The sequence below is a fragment of the Neomonachus schauinslandi genome, chromosome 10, assembly GCF_002201575.2.
Source record: "Neomonachus schauinslandi chromosome 10, ASM220157v2, whole genome shotgun sequence".
NCBI classification, from domain to species: Eukaryota; Metazoa; Chordata; class Mammalia; order Carnivora; family Phocidae; genus Neomonachus; species Neomonachus schauinslandi.
The window spans coordinates 30,352,572-30,378,287 of record NC_058412.1 but is presented as its reverse complement, the minus strand read 5'-3'; the positions used below and the strand labels follow the sequence as shown (position 1 = coordinate 30,378,287).

The window sequence follows — 25,716 nt, the reverse complement described above, 5'->3', positions numbered from 1 at the left end:
AGATCACACTCACTTGTGAGAAATGCCTGGGGGTGATGGACAGTGAGCAGCTCGGCCCCACATCTGCTACAGTGCTGTTCAAGGGTAGAGGCTGAGTCAGAGCCTGGCAGGCACGGTGCACAGTCTGCTTGGCTGGATGCTACTTTTGAGACCCAACTCAGTTCACTGGCTCCTCCCTTGGACAAGAATCTTAAGTTGGGAGTCTAGCTAACTGTGGTTCGGAAGAGCATTCTTCGTGGGCCCTGTGCATCTTGAAGAGTGTCCCTGCTTGGAGAGCATTTCCGGTCTGAGACAAGGTGGGAGGTCAGAAGGAGGTGGGCAGCTTTTGCGTCTGCACCCCCAGCAAGTTATCCTCTTTGTAAAGATACCGGCTGTTCATAATACATGGCTGAGTTTGGGAAAATCCAAATAAACTTCCCCTCACCCCCAAGCTTCTCAGCCAACTCAGTGAGCCACATTGGAACAGTCTAGATTTGGGGAGGGGAGATTTGCAACTGTGAGACAGATCATAATCTCCACTAAGTCTGTTCTGAAATGTAAATCATAGTTATGGAACAGTGATGATTCACATAATTACACTCAAATTAAACCGGAAACAAAGTGAGACTGTGAGCAGCATCTTGTAGAGAAATCACCACAACCAGATGTATGCAAATTGTTCCCTAAATAGAGTAAGGCACCTTTCCAGGACATTCCCATGAATTTATATTCTATGGACATCCAAATCCTATCCAAAGCCCATCTTAATTACTGTTTTCCTTTCCAATGAACCATTTCCCCCACTGTGGGAGATACTTGTGTGTCGTTGGCTAAGTTAACAATTACACGAACTTCCAGAAGTCTTTGTTTTTACAAATAAAGGAGACTGCTATAGGCACTTTTTAGGTAAATAAAAACAAAGGAAAAAGAAAGAGTTCCTAAGTACAATAAATCTAAAATGGTTTTAGGCTGATTGTATGGATCTGAATATGATTTCCTCCCTCACTGCACATGCCAGGGCTGGGAGTCAGGGCACCTGGGTCCAGGCTCCACTCTCTCATGAGCTAGGTATGTGACCTCCAGCAAATCTAACCTCATTCCAGTTCCCTCACAGGCAAGTTAAGATGGCACCATGTCCTTCCCAATCTCAGCAAGTAATAAGTTTGCCCTGAAATGTTAAATCTGGTGCTAGCACTTTGAAAAAGCAGAAGTTTGATATGAATATAAAGCAGAGACTTTTTTGCATTTAAAAGACAACTTTTACAATGTTATAAACATAGTATATGTGCTATCACTAGATGTACATGCAGAAGGACTGGTCCCTAAAGCAATAAAAATCATCTCATTTTAAAATTTTCCAATCTGTTAGCAGCAAGCTCAAGGGCTAGGTGTCCTCCAAGAGCAGTGCTCACTGTCACTAGGTTGTCAGGAACGGTCCTCTGTCACCTCTCTAGATCGTTTTAAGTTCCACACTGGGGGATGGCAGGAGTTACTTTATTACTAAACCAAGAGACTACAAACTGAAGCCTGGAAATGGAATATGAATTAAAATTTCAAAAAGAAAAAAACAACAACTGGGTCCTAGAAATGCCACAATGATTAAGTCTAGTATATGGTCCATATTCCATTCAATGCAGGCGGTAGTAAAAAATAAAATGGAACGTCCACGTGTCTGTGTTGTTTTTAGGGGAGAAAGAGAGTACTAGGAATTTGAAGTCAAGGGCTGGTCTTGGCATTGCCTTGAGCTTACTGCCTCAGGCCTAGCCCCTGAGCTGCAGGGTGGCTCCATTTCCTGCCCTGCTTGCCCCTCCTTCCTTCTGCTCGCTCCCACATCATCTCCGAGGGTAGAAATGACCCTTAATTTTCTCTTTTAGGAACTGTAGGAGCTGTGAAGTGCTTTTGTGTTTCTTGAGTTGTTTTATTTATTTATTTATTTATTTATTTATTTATTTATTAAAGATTTTATTTATTCATTTGAGACACAGAGATACAGAGAGAGAGAGAGAGAAAGCATGAGCAGGGAGAGAGACAGAGGGAGAGGGAGAAGCAGGCTCCTCGGTGAGCCAGGAGCCCGATGTGGGGCTCGATCCCAGGACCCTGGGATCATGACCTGAGCTGAAGGCAGACACTTAACCATCTGAGCCACCCAGGTGCCCCTTGAGTTGTTTGATTTAGTTGAACACATGTTAATTGAGTGCATATGGCTAGACAGAGCATACAAAAGTGACGAATACCTGATTCTTGTCCTCGCCTTGCTGAAGATCTGATGGCTGGTCAGGCTCACAAAGGACACAAAAAGTGCCTTGCTATTTTGAGGAAGGAGAGAGCACATCTAGTTATGTGGATCAGGAAGGTTTTATGGTGGAGCTTCTGTCACTTGAGCCAGGCCTGGGGTGGGGAGAGAGATGTCCGCAATGCGGGGCTTGATTGCAGGACCCTGAGATCATGACCTGAGCTGAAATCAAGAGTTGAACACTTAACCGACTGAGCCACCCAGGTGCCCCTGACTGGGACCTTTTAAAAATTAGGACAGCCAACTTTGGGCTCCAGATGAATTTCATACACACCACGGTGGGACTAGTCCACCTGACAGGAAGTGGCTGCCCACTTAGGGCTCTGTGAACAGCACAGCTAAGTGACATTAATAATTCCTAATGCTGTTTCTACTTATAATTTTTAGCAGATTCTTTTCCCCAGTCAAATTTCCCAAATTTAAATTCGCTGGGTTGTGTAAATGTAAAGTATTATAGAAGGAAGAAAGGTATAATTTTTCATATGCAAACTTTATTTGCCAACGCTTAAGAATGCTGTTTAAAAACAAATTATCTGAGTTGTAACCAAAGTCTAATTAAATAATTAATTTCATAGTACAATTGTTCAACTTGTTTTATATTATAGAATGGATACATTTGAACATTATAGAAACTTGTTTTAAAAAGCAATTTAATATGTTTGAGTTTGTTGTATACAAAATAATGGTTTAGAGGATTAGAAAGTGCTCCAGAATGACAAGTCCCTGAAGTTACAATTTCTGTTCTTCAAAATCCAAAACATGGACGAAATGTATGAATCAATGGTTTTCAAGATACTGGACAGTGGGAAAGAAAGGACAGTAATTCCTGAGAGACTGTAACAAACAAGGTGAGCTTGTTTGTTACAATTCCCTGGGGTTACTGCCTTGAGAGAGTTTCCAGGCAACAATGCACATAAGGGGAGCCTGAGAGGAGTCCCACAATCTCCTTGAGTTGAGGAGACAAATTGGTCAACAAAATGCCAATCAAAATTCTAGCTAGATTTTTTTTTTTAGAAATTAAAAAACTGATTCTAAAATTCAGATGGAAATGCAAAGAAGCTAGAATAGCCAAATCAAGTTTGAGAAGAAACAAAGCTGAAGGAATAACAATATCTGATTTCAAGATAATATAAAAGTACAGTAATCAACAGTGTGGTGTTGGCGGTAATACTAATGAATAGATCGATGGAACAAAATAGAAACCACATACATATATGGAAAACTGATTTTTGACAAAGGTGCAAAGGCAACTCAGTGGGGGAACAAGTCTTTTCAACAGATGGTGCTAGAACAATTGTGTATCCACATACACAATGAATAAACTTCAATCCCTACCTCATGCCATATACAAAAATTAACCCAGAATGGACCACAGGCTTAAATGTAAAACCCTAGGTATAAAATTTTTAGAAGAAAATACAGGAGAGAATTTTTATGACCTCAGATTAAGCAAGGATCTTTAGATACACCACCAAAAACAATATACATGAAAGTATAAATTGATTCATCAAAATGAAAAACTTTTGTCCTGTCAAAGACACTGTTAAGGAAATTAAAATCCACAGACAGAGAGAAAACATTGGCAAATTACCTATCTAATAAAGGACTTCTATCATACAGAATATATAAAGAACTCTCAAAATTCAATAAAAAAGAAAACTAGTATCTCAATTAAGATAATGGACAAAAATTTTGAAAAATACTTCACCAAAGATATACGAATGGCAAATAAGCACATGAAAATATGCTCAATGTAATTTGCCATTAGGGAAATGCAAACTAAAACCCCAATTAGATATCTCTACACACAGAACAGTAGCTAAAATTTTGGAGAATGACGATACCAAATGTTGTTAAGAAGGTGCACTCTCATTCATAGCTGGTGGGAATATAAAATGGGATAACCACTTTGGAAAACAGTTTGACTATTTTTTAAAATGCTAAACATCATTAGCCATCAGGGAAATTCAAATCAAAGCCACATCGAGATACCACCTTACACCAGTTAAAACAGCAAAAATTGACAAGGCAAGAAACAACAAATGTCTGAGAGGATGTGGAGAAAGGGGAACCCTCTTACACTGCTGGTGGGAATGCAAGTTGGTGCAGCCACTCTGGAAAAGAGTATGGAGGTTCCTCAAGACGTTAAAAATAGAGCTACCCTATGACCCAGCAATTGCACTACTGGGTATTTACCCCAAAGATACAGATGCAGAAAAGAAGGGTCACCTGCACCCCAATGTTCATAGCAACAATGTCCACAATAGCCAAACTGTGGAAGGAGCCAAGATGCCCTTCAACAGATGCATGGATAAAGAAGATGTGGTCCATACATGCAACGGAATATTACTCAGCCATCAGAAAGGATGAATACCCACCATTTGCATTGACATGGATGGAACTGGAGGGGATTATGCTAAGTGAAATAAGTCAAACAGAGAAAGACAATTATCATATGGTTTCACTGATCTGTGGAACATAAGGAATAGCATGGAGGACATTAGGAGAAGGAAGGGAAAGATGAAGGGGGGAAATCAGAGAGGGAGACAAACCATGAGAGACTATGGACTCCAGGAATCAAACTGAGGGTTTTAGAGGGGAGGGGGGTGGGGGGATATGTGAGCCCAGTGATGGGTTATTAAGGAGGGCACGTATTGCTTAGAGCACAAGGTGTTATATGAAAACAATGAATCGTGGATCACTACATCAAAAACTAATGATGTATTGTATGGTGACTAACATAACACAATAAAAAAAATTATAAAAAAGTAAAAAATAAATAAAATAACTTGAGAGCTAAAAAAAATAAAATAATAAAATGCTAAACATAGATCACATGATTCAGACATTCTATTCCTATGTATTTATCCAAGAGAAATGAAAGCATATGTCCATTTATTTTTTATTTTTTTAAATGTTTTATTTATTCATGAGAGTCAGAGAGAGAGAGAGAGAGGCAGAGGCAGAGGGAGAAGCAGGCTCCCCACCCAGCAGGGAGCCCGATGCGGGACTCGATCCAGGACCCTGGAATCATGACCTGAGCCGAAGGCAGACGCTTAACCATCTGAGCCACCCAGGCGCCCCAGCATGTGTCCATTTAAAGAATTTATATGAATATTCATAGATTTGTTTGTAATAATCAAATACTGGAAACTCCCCAAATGTTCATCAACAGGTGAAGGGAGAGAAACAACTCTGGTATATCCATTAATAAAATACCCCCAGCAATAAAAAGGAATGAACTCTTAGTATACACGATGAGATGAATGAATCTCAAAATAATTTTGTTGAGTGAAAGAAATCAGACAAAAAAAGAGAAAACATAATGTACAATCCCAATTATATAAAAGTCCAGAAAACGCAATCTATGATGACAAGAAGGCAGGTCAGTGGTTGTTTGGGGATGGGAGGTACAGGGAGAGTCAGGAGGGAGGGGTTGCAAAGGGTGTGAAGAAACTTTTGGGGTGACGGAAATGTCCATTATCTTGTGATGATGGTTTCAGGGATATATTTATATATCTGTATCTATATCTATATATATCTCAAAACACATCAAGTATCCACCTTAAATATGTGCATTTTGGTATGCCAATTACACCTCAGTAAAGCTATTTTTAGAACTTAATGATGTGACTTCGGGCACCTAGAGCAAAATCCTGGTTTGGGAGCTGCAAAAGTCATGGAGCATCAAGATATTAATGATACTTGGTTCTAAAATGTGACCTTGTCTTTAACTGTGACATGAAATATTCTTGTTAACTGCCCAACAATAGGTCATAAAGTTTCTCCTGAGGCTCTCCCGCCACACAGATCGAGGGGAGCGAGTCATTGAAAGCAGGTTTCACCACCTCCTTTTTTCTTGCTTCCTTATCTTGGGAAAGAAGGGGGGGAATATGAAAACAGACTTAATATAAGGCGAGATACACAACAGGTTGTTGGAAATATATGTGAAACCAGAAAATGGGTATCAATATCCAAAAAATACAAGGAAAGATTTTTCTTTGCCTTTATTCTCTTCTTTTCCTTCTTTCCTTACCATCTCTCTCTACCATTCCTTTCTTAATAAACCCTTTCTTCCTTTCCTGTCCTTTTCCCCCTTCTCTCCTTCCACCTTTTGTCTTTTAACCCCACATCCCCTTGACCCCCCATTTGCTGGCAGGATTGCACGGTGGTTCAGACTACAGCACGGACTGGAGCAGACTGCCCAAGTTCAAATCTCATGCTGTGCTCCATATGGTATTTAATATCTCCTGCTTTAGCTGCCCTGTCTGTAAATAGAGTGAAACAAAAGTTCCTTCTTCTCGGGCCACTGTGAGATTTAAATGAGTTGATGTAGGTAAAGCACTTAAAACAGGCAGAACCACGGGTTAATGCCATGCAGTATTACTGTTCCCAGAGCCCCTAATCTACAACAGACATGCTGGGCTTCAATCAGTTGAACGTAAAAAGCCCTGGGCTCAGAGAAGAGGGCAGAAGGCACGAGATTCCGAGTTGGAACCCAGTCCTGGCTCGGCCAGTCCCCAGTCCCCAGCTCCCTGACCCCTTCCATGTGGTTTACGCATCAGAGCTTAGACTGTTTCCTGGGGAAAATGAGAAGGCTGGTCTAGAAGACTGTCTCCACGGTCCCATCCAGCTGTTAACACTGCTTTTTACAATTCAAAATTACACCCATATTATCACATGAAAAGCTTTTGGACCACTGTTAGGCACAATGGAGTTTTTCATGTTCCAGCGAAGGTCATTCGTTATTTAGTAAGAAAGATAACTAAGCTTGCAAATTACATTGATAGGACGATTGCTAAAACTTTAGCAGAACGCTGACTTCTTTAACGTTTTATGAGAAATTTTAACATGCAGTTTATTATCTTCTGAAATTGAATATATTTGAAGTTCTGGATCAGAACCTCCCCTTTTCAAAGCTGTGCGTCAAGTCTCTTGAAAGGTTAGGAGTTGGTGCATTTTGTTGTGGTGGATGGCGCACCACTGGCTTGGCCTTAGAGACCCCCCAGGATCATTTCGGAAGGGCTCTGGAGACATAGCGTCTTCTCCCAGGTCAATAGCACGAATGGCGAGTGAAGTAACCATAGAAAGCAAGCTACAGTCAGTTCACATGACTCACTTTGTGGGAAATTCCCTGGAGTAAGTATACCAAACTACAAATAGTGCTGCCATCTGAGAAAAATACTCAGCTTTTAAAAGGTTTAATGATTTTAAAAGATTTAATGTGGAGACTGTTCTGTTGTGACCTAGACAGCCGGGCTTTAATGTTCATTTGAAGGGGACCCAGTATAACCATGATGGGGAGGGAGATTTCCTCTGCTAACATCCTACTGGAGAAATTGTCAATTTCTCAAATTTAAAGCAATTGTCAATTGCTTTAAAGGTTCAAGTAACTTTTGGGAGTGTTACACTCCCATTGTAACATGTTGACTCCAGGGACCAAAGAGGAATTTTGTTAAAACAAACGGAGATTGGTTAGATGTCCCTCATAATTCCTAGCAGAAGTCTTTGCACTGCTCTCTGCTGGAATGAGCTGCTCCCACAACGTGGTTGATTCTCTCATTTGCTGTTAGTGACAGTCACCTGTCTCAACTGGCACATTCTTGGAGCTGTTCAGAGAGAGCCAGAGGCATCCTATAGCCTGTGGACACCGCTTATCTGTGCAGGAAACTGCCAGACTCCTGTCCCTTCCAGCCAGTGCTGTCAACATTAGACCAGGTGTCAGAGTTTGGACAAGAGTCAGTTGAACCGATTCAGGTATCTCCATGGGTCAGTGTAAAAGAGAGAGGAACTAGCTCAGTTTGATTAAATGGCATCTCTAGGCCAGGGCTTGAAATCTTGAGTGTATAAGTGCATGCATATATTTGGGATAGCAAGAAGGAATTTCAAGTTTTGATCTGATTTCCAGGATGAGGCTGGTTAAAGTGTAGTGAGGAATCTTTACAGATCACTGCTAGCTAAGTTCAATGAAAAAAATCCTTTTAGTTTATTAAAAATCGGGAAATAGAAGAAATAAAACACAACTCCACAGAAATATGAACTGCTACCAGATTAGTGTCTTTCCGATTGATGGTTTTCTGCACACATTTTCATATAGCTGAGATGATATGTATACACTATTTTGCCTTGTACTTGCACTTAAGATGCTTTGTGCATTGCACAATTTCGGTAATTTTTTCAATGCCAAAATAATATCCTGTTGTAGTTATATTTTAATATGGTTAGATTCTAATACGGTTACCTGCTTTTTTATTGTTGGACATAGTGTTCTGCTATAATAAATAATGCTGTTATAAACATTTGTGCATAAATAATTGTCCTTTTCTCCTTAGGACTATTTCCCTGAAATGACATTACAAGATTCAAGAATTAATACATTTTTAAGGCTCAGGACACATTTTACCAAATGTTTGTGTCAAAATACCCTCTCACCAGCTGTGGTTGAGAATGTTCCAACTTGTGGGCATCATTACCAGCACTGAATATCTCTTGAAAGAAAAAAATCCTTGCTAATTTGATGACAAAACAGTATCTTACTGTAATTTTATTCACATTTCCGATTACTAGTTACCATGTGTTTACTCTTTCGTTTTTCCTCTTCTGTCAACAACTTGTTCATGACCTCTGCCTGTTTTTCCCTTTTTTTATCCACATTAATGAAATTTTGTTTTGTAAAGTCTCCATTGAAGCAGTTCACTTTATTGAATTGATTTAAATATTTTATTTAAAGAAATACTCTGAAGACTATAGCTAATTGATAGGAAAAATATAAATCATACATGTTTAAAGATAATTTTGTACTGACATTATGGGAACTTGATTTCTGCCAACAACATGATTAGTTTTGTCATGCTACTATTGGAATGCACTCTGCAGAAATGTGGTTTTACCTTCAAATCTGAGCATACTACCCTTACGTCAAAGAAGAAAAAAGGATAATAAAAAAACACAACTTGGATTAAAGTTTAGTAGACCACATCTGATTTGCTGAAGAGTAAGTTCTTCTATTTACCTCTTCAAGGAAGTGCTTATTTTTTTCACTTCTTTCTGTGCATCTTTATCCTATAAAGAAAATACAAGCACACAATGAAATTTCACACATTGATCCTGCTACTCTGGGTACTTTGAAGCAATCTTTGGTGGAGTGAGGCGATACTGTCTGAAGGACCATTCCAAAGAAATTACACATTTCTTAGATCCAGGCATGATTCAGATCTCTGAGAATACGTGTCATGTGGAGAGCTATTTCCAGGGTTTCCCCCACCAGGTCTGGAGTGGTGGGAAGACAGCGAGAAGAGAGCCTTTCGTGTAAGCGGACACATTCGATCTCACTAGTGTGTTAATGGTTAACATTGTTTTCTTCTTCAACTGTACCATGTGGAAGAAGTCCCAGCCCTAGCAGCAGGATTTGAAGAAATCTCAGATTCCACTGCATGATCCAGACTAGCAAATATACTTTTCATTATTGACTCTATCAAGTAGTTTATATTTAAGATGAAAAACCATGTAATATGTTCTCTAGTACTGCACATGTATTGTTATTTCTTTAAAACAAGTGTGGTGGTTAGAAACAGTGGCGATAAATTCAGATGGCAGGGTACTCCTCTACACTTTTGCATTTAACAAACATTTATTGAGAGGCGCTTGGGTGGCTCAGTTGGTTAAGCTCAGGTCATGATCTCGGGTCCTGGGATGGAGTCCTCCATCGGACTCCATGCTCGGCAGGGAATCTGTTTCTCCCTCTGCCTTTCCCACCTACTCGTGCTCTCTCTCTCTCAAATAAATAAAATCTTAAAAAAACAAAACAAACCCCCAAATATGTATTAAGTACCTAATCAGAAAGAATTTAAGGGATGTAACAAATGAAAATAAACAGATGAGGAAAAATGAACAAAGTAATATTTGGAAGTAGCTATTAGATTTTTTTTTTTAAACCTGGAAGCTCTTCAATAGTTTTAATCATAATGTAGTGTCTGGTCAGTAGGATGTCTACTTCTATCAAATCAATATTTTTTGAAGGTTGTGAGAAAATGTGATTAATGAATTTAGGGTATTAATGTATTATTTAAAAAAACTTATACAAAATAAGCTGTAATCCATGTTTATCTTTGTAACCCCATGGCTAGCTGAGTGCCTGGCACCTAGAAGTCCCGAAATGGATGATGTCTACTATTAGTGGTTTGATGCTAGAACATACAGTAACATTTCCCATCAATTTCTAGGAATCAATTTCTTACAGAATAATGACATCAATGAGACAATTATTTCAATTAGATGCCTAAAGAAATGAAAATGCATAAGCCATAATGAAAGATTCAAAATTAAGATCACAGCATAGCAATATTTATACTCATGCACCACAAAGAAGAGTTCCTCTAACCTCCACCCCAATTCAACTGGCAGCAAATGTGCACACCCACACACTCACACTCACACACTCACACCACACGCCTCCCATTTCACCTCTTTCCCAGGGCTTCCATCCAAGTATTCTACTTATTTATGTTTTTATGTATAGAGGGCACTGGCAGGGCTTTTTAGCCCAAAAAGCCAGCTAAAACCACCACCTCCAATTATGCTTTCCTCTGTTATCATCCAAAATATACATCCTTTACACCATCAATCCTCTTTGGTACTCCCCCCAATACTGTCCTCCTATGAATTCTCCTCCTTGACTCAACCTCCCACTTACCCCCTTTTTCTCAGACATTTCTACATAGCTTCCTAGCACTCCTGCTAGTAGACTTGTTTTGAAGTCACTTTTGCATAACCAGTAATGCATTTGCTGAGAGAATATATTTTGGGGGGAAGAGGAGAGGATGAGGGATATTACTGGTGGAGGGGTTGGAGCCAATGGTAGAAGATAATTGCCCTCTACCATTTCTTCTAGCTGTTAAACTCCTGGTCACTCTCCTTTTACGTTTATTTTTTTGACTTCGGCACCTGGGTCACTCTCCACACCGTCTGCCATCACTGTTGGGACATCCTTGCCCCATGGCCCGTGGATCCCAGCGTCCCAGGAGTTGGTCTCCTCATCTCCGATGTCCTTCCCCACCACCCCCGTAAGCACACCCTGGGCTGCGTCATGACCTAGAACTGCTCTACCTCTGAAACAGGCAGTCTGCTCTCTGAACACAACTGCCTACCTTTTTGGGTCATTTATCCAATCACACCAATTTTTCAACTTCTACAGGTTTATTAAGTGATTTTTTCCTTATTGTTCTCTATCAGCTTTCTCCTGCTTTGACTTATTTTCAACCCACATTAGGTTCTACATCCAACTACCCTCTTAGCAAAAGATCAAAACCCTTTCTCCCTCTGTGGCACCTGCCCTGGTTCTCTACGAACCCACAAGTCTACAAACCCATCGAGTTTTCTATTGAACCCACGACAAAAAAAAAAAAAAAGAGGACCATGATGTGCTCTAGATCCCTTTCTGACTTCCTCAGGACCTTATTCTATCAATTATCTCCTCTCTCCCCAGTCTTTCTCGAACCCTGCCTTCTTTGCTGGCCCTTTCTCATCATTTAAGTATGCTTCCCCATTTCCCATCTAAAAAAACATGATTTCTCAACTCCAGCACCACTTTAACTGCCACCTGACCTCTCTCCTCTCTTCCCCACCAAATTACTGGAAGGGCGCCGACATGCACTGACTGCATTTTCTCACCTCTGGTGCTCTGCACTGTCTCTGCTTCTCTTGCTCCACTAAAACAGTCTGGGTGAAGATCACCAGTAACACAGACATCATTCAATTCAGCTCATTCCATCCTGACTTCTCCAGAGTGTCTGACCAAGGTGACCACTCCCACCATCCTTTGGCTTCTGAGGCCCCGTCTCCTGTGGCCACTTCTTTCCATCTCACCTGTAGCTTCCTTTTCCTCCTCCCCTTCCCTTATGTTGGGGTTTCTCAGAGTTGATCCTTGGCCCACTGGCTTTCAAATACTCTCACTTTACTGGGTGGTCTCTGCCATCTTGTGGCTTCAGACATCAGTTATTTGACAAATATACAATCACTTTATGGATTGGAAAACCTAACAGACACAAACTCAAAAGGTTCATAACTGAACTCACCTTCTCTACCAAATCTGGTTCTCCAATGTTCCCTGGATCCTTAAAGGGTACCTCCCTCTATCCTGGACAGTTTCTAAAGCCGGAAACCGAGATCTCATTCTTGAGTCCTTTATCTCCTGGAAATTCAATGTCTAAGTCTTGTAGAGACTACCACCCACAAATCTGTTAAATCTGTGCTCTCCTTTCACTCCTCACTGTCATCATCTTAGTCCGGGTCACTGGCTCATGTCTGTGTTATTGCAGGAGTTACCTAAATGGTACTCCTTCTTCCAGTTCTATTCCCCTCCAAGCCAAGTCAGTCTCCACATGGTAGCTAGTGTGCCCTCCCCCAAATCTCATTGTGTTACTTGTTGCTTAAGACCCTGTAAGAGTTTCCCCTTGCCTTTAAGAAAAAGGTATACAAGGCTTTCATCTCTTTTCTCCCTCTAGGACTCAACATTTCAGCCGTATTGTACATTTGATTCAATCCTTTTAGGCATATTTTTCTATTTCAAGCCTTTGTTTTTAGTGTCTTATAAAGTAGGGCATGTATACCACTCACATCAGTATCACCTGAGATATCTGAATCACATAGTGTTTGTTTGTCCATGTTTCCATTCACCTTTGCCATGTAGATACATATTTCAACATTAATATAATCATTAGAACACATTATTTTGTGTTCTACACTTTTCAGTTACATTAAAAGTTGTTTTCTGATTGAACAGTCTTTGTAAATACGTTTAGAGCTGCATAAAGAATAGAAACTGATCAGCTTTCAACAGTGATGTAACAAAGGGAAAATGGCCTGATTACTCAGCATAACGTTTCATGATTTTTTGAAGACAAATACCAATGTATCAGATTTTTTATCAACAACTTTTATTAATCCGCTGAGGAGGGATTATCTTACTGCCTATTACGTTTTACCAAATTCTGCATTCTACATTTCCAAGAATGCATTACAGTTCTGCATTTTTACACTACATTATTTTCAGTGCCATGTCATTTGCCAAAAGTCTAAATTATATGTTGAATTGTATTCTAAGGGTTCTTGATAGTTTTGTTCTCCAGTCTGAGTTTCCTTATATAAACTGCAGTTAAAGGCATTTCTACTTGGATTGAAGGCTGAGGGACTCCCCAGTGTGAGAACTTGAAGGCTGACTAAGGTATGTGTGGTCACTGAAGACTTTCCTTCATTCACGATACTGAGAGTGTTTAATACAGTGAGAATCCTCACATGTCCTGGAATGCTACTCTGTGAGGAAAGGGTTTCTCCTATTTACTTCATTGAATTGCTTCTCTAACATGAATTATCTGGTATTTCTCAAATGGCTTCCTCCTCCTGGTAAAGACTTGCTGTTCTCCTTCTTGTTTTGCTCAGTGTTCTGTGCCTTCCAAGGCTTGAGCTTTGGCTGAAGGCTGTAGGGTGCCTCCCCTGTGGGAACTCTTGTGTAAAGGTTAAGTCTGAGGCTGAAGGTTCTTCTACACTCATTACATGTATAGGGTTTCTCTCCAGTATGTGTTCTCATGATGGCTAAGCTTAGAGCATCAGCTAAGGGCTTTACCACATAGATGACATTCATGTAGTTTCTCTGCAGTGTGAATTCACTCATGCTGTTTAAAGGATAAGTTGTTACTGGAGGCATTTCCACACTGATTACAGGCAAAGGGTTCTTCTCCCGTGTGAATTCTCTCATATAAACAAAAGTTAGCTCTCTGGCTGAAGAGTTTGCCACATTCATTACATTTGTAGCGGTTCTCTCCAGTACCACAGACTGAGTCAGCTGAGCTGTGGCTATTTCCCCATTCTCATTATAGTCAAAGAGCTCCTCTCCAGTGTGAAATCTCTGCTACTAAGGGGGAGAGGAGAGGCTGCTAAACGTCTGCCTACATCCATCCATCAATTCATTTTTCTACATATGAATTCTATGCTGACCCTTCAGTGATAATCTCCAGTTGAAGACTTTGCCACATGAGTTATACTCACATGGTGTGATACTCGCCTGTATGTAAGTTTTTTCCTTCATAGCATGTCAACTGCACAGCTATCTGATTAATTCTGAGGTCTTCATTATGTTTCAAGCACTCGATATATTGGCCATATTTGTGTAAACGTTGTCTGCTGAGGACTCGGGTTATGGTTTTGAGTTCAGGTTATTCCTTTCTTCCTCAGATTCAAACTATCCAAACCTTTCTGCTGAGACAGCACACTTTCTCTCCGTAAAACACTGTAGTTTCAAATTCCGGGAATGTAAAGTTGTTCACATGCATGAATCTAGGCCCCAGAGCCCAAGGGCTGACACTCTCAATAACAAGTTCAGTGTGATGAGCTTAGAGCTCCCTGAAAGGGACAGAAGACATGTCACAAATAACTATCATGCCAGGAAGAGATTTCAAGTGCCACAAGAAAGAAGCACATATGGGAAAATATATCAATACTCTCTGCTGAAGACTTTGGATAAGTAAGAGAGAGACCTACTTATATTACATTGTTATACTGCTGGCATTTGGGTAATGATTATCAAACATCAACTTGACTAGACTGGGTACTGCTTAAGAATGACTGATTCCAAACCAATGTTGTGTCATCAGTTATTTTAAGAAAATTATTAAAAGGAGGTCTAAGAAATCTCTTTAAGGTGTTTTTCAAGATCAACTTAAAAAATACAACCAAGGCCATTATATATCAAGAAAGCTGAACGAATAATATATTTTGGAATGCCAAACAACATAAGAGAAGAGCCAAAAGAGTAGAAATAGGGAGTTGTAAACAGAGTAGCACCCCCAGCCGGCAGCTAATGAAAATGTCTGTTCAGAGAGTGAGCAAAGTCTGTCTATCCTTTAGTGGCCTTATTACTTTCTTTTAAAATGTACCAGGAAAGGGGCGCCTGGGTGGCTCAGTTGGTTAAGCAACTGCCTTCAGCTCAGGTCATGATCCTGGAGTCCCGGGATCAAGTCCCACATCGGGCTCCCTGCTCAGCAGGGAGTCTGCTTCTCCCTCTCCCGCTCCCCCCTCTTGTGCTCTTTCTCTCTCTCAAATAAATAAATAAAATCTTTAAAAAATAAATAAATAAATAAAATGTACCAGGAAGAATGAATTCTCCAGGCATGGATGGCACAGATGAGTTAATCTATAAGAAATAAATCCAAACCAGAAATAAATAGGTAAATCAGAATTTCTAAAAAATGAGATGCTGAACAACATTGCTGGCTTTCAGTAAGTAACCCACTCATCACTCTGAGCTGTTGTGTTCCCTTAACAGGAAGGCAGAGTGAACATCTGTAGACTAATTCTATTTTATAAACTTATCTGAAAAACCAATCTCTTAATGAAGAAAATCAAATATGAGGTCTTAATTAAGACAGAAAATTAAAAGCAGGCTTAGGATTTTATTGCTAAGCATGGTGACTAATAAGAGGGATGATTCTTAATCTATGTAACAGCATGGAGGTACAGCCCAGGATTTTAAACAACAGGTAACTTCCAAGAACTTGTGAGCCGGGACACAGTCGTCTTTACTTTGAGCGCTTCTGGTGTCCTCTTCTTCCTGGAGTTGTTTCTCATATATTTTATTTACTGTCCTATAAGACTTTGTCTTAGAAGAGCAATTAATGTCACTTCAAAATATTACAGCCGTTTAAGAACAATCTGTTTCTTTACCAGACTAGCGCACCCCTCGTCATAACACACAATACTACATACTGCTTCGCACCCGGAGCGCTTGCAGCCTAGTCCAGGTCAGTCACTTGGACCCTTCCTCCAGGCAAAGAACTCCCAGGCTGCTGTGTGGTCATGACTTCATTCATCAAGCATTCTCATACTGCCTTAGACATAGGAATCCTGGTTTGGTTTTGTTTTTTTTTTAAAAACAGAATGTTTCTCAGGACCTGAGATTACCTCCCTGGGATCAAGAAAAGTCCACATGAATAATAAAATACTGTAGTTTCAAGTTCTGGCAATATAATGCTGCTCACATGCATGAATCTGGGCCCTAGAGCCCAAGGGCTGACATTCCCAATATTGAGTGCAGTGTGATGAGTTAGCACTCCCTGAAAGGGACGGAAGACAGGTCACAAGTGACTACATGGCCAGGAAGCAGTTACAAGCACCACGAGAAAGCAGCACACAGGTCAGGCAAGTTCACGTGAGGGAGAGCGCACCAATGGCCCGGTGGCCGTCACTGTAATGAGTGGCTCTGCTGGACATTTTGGAAATTAATAGACGGGTCAGCAGAATCACTAATGAGGCATATTTCCATCAGGAAAACCTTACAGGGATAAGGGGTACTACAGATTACTCTCCTCAGCTTATTTGCTAATTGAAAAAGAAATGGAGATATTCCTGACAGTACATTTAATTCCTTGAAAAAAACAAAACAAAACCAAACCTCCTAGAAAATACAAATGGAAACATCACTGGAAAAAAAAAAGTAACATGGGAAATATTCATTAATGCTATTTTGCTTATTACATAAGTATTTCCACAGGGCCCAGCTCTCTTAGTTACATTCATATCCAGTCCTACTTATTAGCACTATTAGCACTAGTATTTTTATTTGCGTGCTATTAGTCTTCTGATTCTTCCTACCAGGACTCATGAGTGCTTATTATATGCCAGGCATGGCACCTGGCACTAGGAATAGAGGTATGGATGAGACCCACCTAGCCGAGATTCTTGTGGAACAATCACACACATAACGAGGCAACCACAGCCCTGCTCAATGACTTGAAGGAAAAGCACAACGTACTTTCTTGCCTGGGAGCATCAAGGAAGTCTTTCCTAAGGAAATGACATTTGTGGTGAGGCTTAAAGGGTGAGTGGGAATAAAGGTGGTGAAGGGGGTGGAGGGCTTGGGTGGGAGTGTTTCCAGAAGAGGCAACAACAGGGCCTGACGGTGTGAGGCAGGGAAGAGCATGGTGCAGAGGTGAGGAGAGTGGAGAACATGCATCAGAGCCGTGAAGGACATGCTACATACTTAGGACTTTCAAGTAGGGAAGGGACAGATTGAGGTTTGTTTAATCTGTTGCCTCAGCTGCTATGGAGAGCCAAGAATGACCTGGAGGGAGGAAGAAAGCTGTGGGGCCAGTGGGAGGCTCCCACAGCGCAGTTTGGGTGAACTCGGGTGGTTTCCTGTTTGGAGTGGTGGCAGCAGAACGAGAGGTCCGTTGGGTGGCTCATGGCATGTTTTAGAAGAGGAATTCTGAGAACTTGGGGGCTGGGTGGGTGTCTGGGTTGGGGGCCGAGGTAGAAGGAGGGGTCAAGGATGATTCCCAGCGTTCCTAATTGATGAATGAACATGCTGTTTAGTAGATGGGAAGATGGAGAGGAACAGATCCAAAGGCCTGATGACGAGTTAAGCTTGAGATGTCTCTGAAACATCCAGGTAGAGATGGCACACGGGAAGGTGGACAATCAGGTCTAGAGCTCAGAAGGGAGGTCTAAAGATACAAATTTGAGGACTCCCGGCAGGGAGATAGCATTTGAAGTCATGGACAACAGGCTTGTGGGATAGGGAGGAGGAAAGGGGAGAGGAGAGGGGAGATTTAGGAACCAAGGACCAAACCTTGGGGGTCATCGATATTTAGCCCTTGTGTGAGAGCACTAAATTCCGTGCCCAAATGTTTGCATGTCACACCAGGTATTAAACTTCATTATCATACTGTAGTCTAATCTCAAATTCTAATAAGAATGCATAGATACTCAGTTTAAGATGACTGCATGTAACCTAAGTGACATCATTCAGGAGAGATGGGAAAGATGGTAGGGTCCCCATGACCGATATGGAGCAGGCAGCCAGAGGGACAAAATGTATTTTTCTGCCCCCAAAATTACATCAAGTGTCTTCCGTGGGGAAGTGCCGCTACTGAGTCTGTGCTGTTGAGCTCAGAACTGACCAACGGAACCCACCGAGGGATCTGAGGGAGAAGGACAACCAACCTCATAGGAAAGCCCAAATCTAGAAGCCATCCGAGACCTAGTGCTGGCAGTTGCTGGGAAGGCCCCGGGGGAGGCTGGCCAGCCCTGTCTACAGACACGGCCCTCCCCGAACCCTGAAGCTCCGGGAAGGTCTTGTTCCCCTTCTCCATCATCCATATTTCCCATGACTGTCCTGAACACCCCCTTCCCTCAAGCACACAAATCTTCGCTTTTCCACCACCGCGCCTTTGTTCATGATCTGCGATGTGCTTCACTCACACCTCCATGTCATCAAAACCCACCTCTGATGCTACTTAATCTCTTCTAGGTGAAAATAATTTCCATCTTCACTATTTCCATAACCAATTATTTGTACCTCTCTTAGCACTTCAGGCTTTCCACCCTGACCTATAGTTATTTGGATATATAACTTATATTCTAGGCTATAGAGGGCTGTGGGCTATTCTAGAGGGCTGTGGGCATGCCTTACATGCTTATATTTGAGATCACAAACATTGGAGCCAGCGTTGCTTCAACAGAGAAGAAGAGGGATGCTTATTTCTGAGGCAGCATTTGTTTTCTTTTTCTTTTTTTAAATGTAGGCTCCATACCCAGTGCAGAGCCCAACGTGGGACTTGAACTCACGACCCTGAGATCAAGACCTGAGCTGAGATCAAGAGTCAGACGCTTAACCGACTGAGCCACCTAGGCGCCCCTTGAGGCATTTCTTTTAGCTGTGATTCAGAGGATGATAATGTTTGATGGTATGAGAAGGGAGAAGGAAAACATTTATCTATTTTCTTTTGTTCCCACAATACCAATATATAGCTCACAGGAACGCAGGCTGGACTGTTAACTCTGAAATTCCTAAAACAGAGTACATCCAGAACCCTGAATTAGTGAACAAAAGGGCAAGAAGCAATGCGATAGTTTCTTCTTCATTAGTGGTAGGTGTTCAAAGACTGAGAAAATGCTAATACCTTATTTTTAATCTTCTTCCTGCTAGAGGATAGCCCTCCCCTGCTGCGAGCTAGGCCTGAAGATCGCAGCCACGTGGACAGTTCTCTCACTCCAAGGTGGGCAGCCTGCTTACTTGTCTGCTGCCTATCACAGCTTCATCATCATCGGCTCCCCAGAATTAGGCTGTCCTCCTTCCTTCCCCCAGAGGGGTTTAGCCTAATCCCTTAACAAGCATTAGGATGTTTTAACTGCTAGCCCATGATTTGTGTGTCCCTGAAAGATACAGGGAGTCTGCTGGTGAAGGGTTACCTGAAGCAATTTTAAAAACTTCATACTACATGTTAAATCCAAAGTTTTAGTATGGAAGAAAAATCCAGACGTTTCTAAGCTATCTTTGAAGCCAGAAAAGGACTAATAAAATAACAGCCCTCATTGTCACTGTTGGGACTTACCTCTTTGGTAACACAAGGAAGCAACACTGCCAAATTACAAAACTTCATAGCGTCATCTGTTTGTTCAAGATCGATGTAACACTAGAAATGAAAAATAGTCAATATGAAAGGCAAGCACATTTTTATGTAATGGACTCAAAGTGATCTTAAAACAGTGCTCTTCCTGGGGCGCCTGGGTGGCTCAGTTGGTTAAGCGTCTGACTCTTGGTTTCGGCTCAAATCATGATCTCAGGGTCACGGGATTGAGCCCCAAGTAGGGCTCCCCGCTCAGTGCAGAGTCTGCTTGAGATTCTCTCTCTCCCTCTGCCCCTCACCCCGCTTGCACTCTCTCTCTTTCTCTCAAAAAATAAATAAATAAAAAATATATATATTTAAAGATTTTATTTATTCATTTGAGAGAGAGACAGAGAGTGTACAAGCAGGGGGAGAGGCAGAAGGAGAGGGAGAAGCAGGCTCCCCGCTAAGCTGGGAGCCTGACGTGGGGCTCAATCCCAAGACCTGGAGATCACGACCTGAACCGAAGGCAGGTGCTCCACCATCTGAGCCACCCAGGCGCCCCAATAAATAAAATATTAAAAAAAAATAACAACAACCCAAAACAGTGGTCTTCCTCACCTTGGCCAAGAACAAGTAATTGGACTTAGAAAAACCAGGGTGTAGTTCTTCAACCTGATTTTAAGAGAAAACAGAAAAGAGAATAATGGGACAATATTAAAACAACCACCACCACCACCAATAAAGAGGACATATTTCAATAAATCAAATACTAACCAAATTGTCCTAAAAATTTAGGTTGATTGTGTTACATCAGAATCATTTTATCAGTTCAAGTATCCTCTGAGTGGAAATAGAACTTTTGAGATTGTCTATTAAAATCAAGTTATTATTATGTTCATAAAGCTTACGAAACAATGCGATGCTTTGAGATTTCGGGATTCCTTTGTACAACCTATCCTTTCTCTTTTTTTCCTTTCAAGAACAAAAACAATTGGTGATACATCTCCCAGGACAAGTCCTATCCAATTCACAATCTATTTAGGAAATGAGGAGAGGATGACTGGTATCCCATGACAAGCATCCTCCACTGCATTAATATTTGATTTCTTAGGATTTCAACACATCCCATGAATTGAATCATATCCAAAGTCCATTGCATCAAGTGTTTTTAAAGCAAATACTGACCCGTGAAACAACCAGTCCAAGTAGCAGACCTACTTGCAGATTTTAATAAGTGGGTATTATGCAGGCACTTTACTCCTCATCTACTAAACTCTTATGCATCAGTTCCCTTTCTATATCTCTGGTGAATAAGAATTTTTTTCAGGCATCTGGCATTGCTACTAGAAAGCACTTCTTAGAACCTAAGTCAATCTTCGGTCAGAGTCATCTTCTGCAGTTGTAAGGGCCTATGCAAATATAAGCTCCCAGTCTGACCCCAGAACCCAACCCAGAGAGATGCAGAACCCAAGAGAAGAAGGTTACTTTAAAAAATTTACAAAGATATGTTTATTTTACAAGGTACAAATAATACGGACATTTCCAAAATTAAAAAGTGATAGTTTCTTTGTTGTAATTTTATTTTCAATTTCAATCTCATTCTCCAGGGGTAAGCACTATCAATAGTTTGACATGCATCCCACCAGACCTTTAACAAGTATACACAAATAAAAAAAATTCGCTTTTGAAAAAAAAATTAATATGGGACCATTTTTACTATTGGTCCAAAACTTTTTTTCCCACAACACACCACAGATACATTTTTGCGTTAGCATACACAGATCTACCTCATTGTTCTTAAGAGCTGTATTTCATACTGCACAGATGCCATAATTAAATTAAGAATTCTCTATTAGACATTTTTTTACTCTTACTAATAATGGCTGATGAATATATTTGCTCCTATATGGTTGTGCACATGTGATTATGTCTGTAGAAGAGATTCCTAGGAGTTGAATTGCTGAGTAAAAGGATACATACATTTTAAAGATGGATACTAATGGAGGGAAATCTAAGACCTAGGCACTCCTGTGCTGAGGAGTGTACATCTTTGGTAAAGGACATTTACTCTCTATAAAATCCAAAGGCAAAGGTCCTAGGAGGAGGAGGAGAAGAAAGTCTCTTTGGCTGGGGAGCCAGACTGGGTGTAACTCTTTAGGACCAAATAGATGGAACACTGTGTGGATCTGGCCAAGAACCTGTTAGTGAGACTGCAAGGCTGCCAACAGATGCAAGGACATTGTCAAGTCCAGTCCTAGCCAGAGCCTTGAAAAGCCTAGAGAGCCATCCACAGTGCTGATGGATTCTGGTTCTGTTGCTTCTCTCTTGTCCAGTTATTTCCATCTCAACTCTTTCAGTCTACTAAGTGCATTTCTCAAATCACTCTAATAAGGAAGACCTCAATTAAACTTTGTTCAATTGTACCTTCTTCTATGTCCAACAGTTGCCCAGTTCTTTTCAAATCCTGTCTGGAAAACTTACTGAGCACAAGCAGCCTCTTATTTTTTTAAAGTTGGCATTTTAATTCTGCATACACACCTTAGCACTTATGTTTAATTAACTATAATAACTATAAATTAGAATATCTCCTTTTGTGCTCATGGTTAAAAAAAAGAAGCCAAAGGAACATAGGCTACTCACAATACCAACTTCCTAAAATGGAGCAGATTCTGACTTTTTACCAAAGGGCTTACCTGAATAACAAGGAAGGTAGTGTTGCTCAGTAGAATGTTCTAGTTAGGAAGCAGTTTCTAGCTAGGCTCTTAGAACACTCTATAATAATACAGGGTGGAGAATATTGTAGTTGTTAACTTGGTCATGGCTGTACAAGTTCCCTGGAGGCAGGAGCTGTGTTGACCATTTCTGTATTCCCTGTATTTGACACTGTGTTACCAGGTATGTGCTTAATAAACATTACTGAATAAATTAGCATTGTTTTAAGAACATCTCATAACCTCAAGCAGCAGCCCTCCATCATATCAGGACATAGATGAAGGCTCTGCAGGTGGTAAAACCACTAAGGGGGATCCAGGGATCATATGTTGCAAACAGCGGGGGGACACCAGGGCCACCGATCTCCCAACATTGCTACAGCTGTTATCCTACTACACACACTCAAGGCACTGGGCTCTCTACCATGCCATTGGCTGCACAGGAAGAGCTTTGAGAGCTTTAAAAATGCTGATCAAGCTTTTAAAATACTTCCCTTATGACCCAAGTCCATTCCCAGGTAACTTACCGAAGAAAATTTACAACATGTCTACATAAAAGCTTGCATATGAATGTTCATAGAAGCTTTATTCATAATAACTCCAATAGCCCACTGGACACAACTCTAATGTCTACCAATAGGCAAATGCATAAGTAGACTGCGGTATATCCATGAAATGGAATATTACTAGGCAGTAAAAAGGAACTGCTGATACACCAATAAAATGAGTGAATCTCAAAACATTGCATTGAGCAAAGGAAGCCAGATACACACAAAATACAAGCTCTATGATCCCATTTATATAAAATTATAGAATAGGCTAAACTAATCTATAGTGACAGAAATCAGATCAGTGGTTGCCAGGGGCAGAAGGTGAGGGAAATTGACAGCAAAGGGGCAAAGATAACTCTTGAGGGTGATGGAAATGTTCTGTATCTTAAAATGGTGGTGGTTACACGAGTATATAAATTTGTCAAACTTCAGTGAACTGTATCCTTAAAATGGGTGCATTTTATTGTATATAAACTATACCTTAATATATTCAAAGATTCTGAAATAATTAGTCTGGGTGGTGGCCAGGGCTGGCATTTTTTAAAGCTCTCCAGATGATGCTAACGTATACCCAAAGTTGAGAACCACTGCCAGAGGGAATCATGACAGAATTTTGGATGAGGTGGGAAGCATACAATAGTTTGAAAGAATTCCCACAGGGGATTCACAGATGACTCCTGTCTAAAACCACATTCCCAGATGCTGTGATGCTGTGGAGGATCAGATTTCACCAGTTATAAGAGCAAAATAATAGCAGCTAACATTTACTTTTAGTTAGAGTACTTTATGTGCTAGGCCCTGGGCTAAGAAAATTACATGTATTATCTTATGTATCTTCACAAAAACCATATAAAGTAGGTATTATTATGCCTGCTTTACAGATGAAGAATTTAAGATTAGGAGAAATAAAGAAACATGGCTAGGTCATATAGACAGGAAAAGGCTCAGGTCTCAAACTGATTCTAAAGCCAGTGCTCTGGATCACTACAGAACTGAGCTGGATGGCCTGGGGACACATTCCTGGCCCCTGTGAACACTCTTTGGAGGGAAAGAGTTGGAGACAGGAGTCGGGTCCAAAACCACAACCTCCTGCTGGGACCAAGGGTTGCAGACTCCCCTTGAGTGTGGGAGCCAAGTTCCTTCCACCTCCCAGTTTTCTTACGTACTCCCCAGCCTTCGTCCTTAGCACCCTGGGCTCCTAAGGACTCTTAGCTGTGGCAGTCAGTACAGGGGGAGGCTTTCTTGATGCCTTCTCACTCCTTCAACAAACACCACAAAATGCATTTTCAGACAGAATCTAAGTCATGCTGAATGGAGAGGTCCCCAAGATGGTTTGCCAGCATGTTTACAATTTAATGGAGTTAAAATTCTGTGAGCTTTTATTGAGCTTACTAGGTGATGGGCACTCACTAAGCAATTTCCTTGTATTAACTTATTGAATCTTGACAACACTATGAGTCAGGTACTATTATCTCCATGTCATTGATTAAATTGAGAGAGAGGTTAAGAAACTTGTCCTGTCCAATGCTTTAACACCCCGCCTCACTGAAATGGACAGATCATCTAAGCAAAAGATCAACAAGGAAATAAAGGCTTCAAATGACACACTGGACCAAATGGACTTCACAGGTATATTCAGGACATTCCAACCCAAAGCAACAGAATACACATTCTTCTCTAGTGCCCGTGGAACATTCTCCAGAATAGATCACATCCTAGGTCACAAATCAGGTCTCAACCTGTATCAAAAGATTGGGATCATTCCCTGCATATTTCCGGACCAAAATGCTTTGAAACTAGAACTCAATCACAAGAAGAAATTTGGAAAGAACTCAAATACATGGAGGCTAAAGAGCATCCTACTAAAGAATGAATGGGTCAACCAAGAAATTCAAGAAGAATTGAAAAAAATCATGGACACAAATGAAAATGAAAACACAACTGTTGCAAAATCTTTGGGATGCAGCAAAGGTGGTCCTAAGAGGAAAGTATATAGCAATACAAGCCTTTCTCAAGAAACAAGAAAGGTCTCAAATACACAACCTAACCCTACACCTAAAGGAGCTGGAGAAAGAACAGCAAATAAAGCCTAAACCCAGCAGGAGAAGAGAAATAATAAAGATCCGAGCAGAAATCAATGAAATAGAAACCAAAAGAACAGTAGAACAGATCAACAAAACTAGGAGCTGGTTCTTTGAAAGAATTAATTAGATTGATAACCCCCTGGCCAGACTTATCAAAAAGAAAAATGACCCAAATAAATAAAATCATGAATGAAAGAGGAAAGATCACAACCAACACCAAAGAAATACAAACAATTATAAGAATATATTATAAGCAACTATATGCCAGCCAATTAGATAATCTGGAAGAAATGGATGCATTCCTAGAGATGTATAAACTACCAAAACTGAACCAGGAAGAAATAGAAAACCTGAACAGACCCACAACCACTAAGGAAATTGAAGCAGTAATCAAACATCTCCCAACAAACAAGAGCCCAGGGCCAGATGCCTTCCCAGGGGAATTCTACCAAATACCATTTAAAGAAGAATTAATACCTATTCTTCCGAAACTGTTCCAAAAAATGGAAATGGAAGGAAAACTTCCAAACTCATTTTATGAGGCCAGCATTACCTTGATCCCAAAACCAGACAAAGACCCCATCAAAAAGGAGAATTACAGACCAATATCCCTGATGAACATGGATGTGAAAATTCTCACCAAAATACTAGCCAATAGGATCCAACAGTACATTAAAAGGATTATTCACCATGACCAAGTGGGATTTATTCCTGGGC

General features: G+C 40.7%; 1 protein-coding gene across 1 annotated transcript in view; it reads right to left on the bottom strand.

The window, feature by feature from the left end:
* Positions 1-9,008: 9,008 nt before the first annotated feature.
* The window catches only part of RMDN2 (regulator of microtubule dynamics 2), a 79,404-nt gene continuing 62,696 nt past the window's right edge, over positions 9,009-25,716 (bottom strand). The window contains exons 9-11 of the mRNA XM_021697608.1: positions 20,272-20,325; positions 19,657-19,737; positions 9,009-9,334 (exon numbers count right to left, since the gene is read on the bottom strand). Coding sequence (XP_021553283.1) covers positions 9,281-9,334; positions 19,657-19,737; positions 20,272-20,325 — 189 coding nt within the window. The 3' untranslated portion in view covers positions 9,009-9,280. The remainder of the gene's footprint in view (positions 9,335-19,656; positions 19,738-20,271; positions 20,326-25,716) is intronic.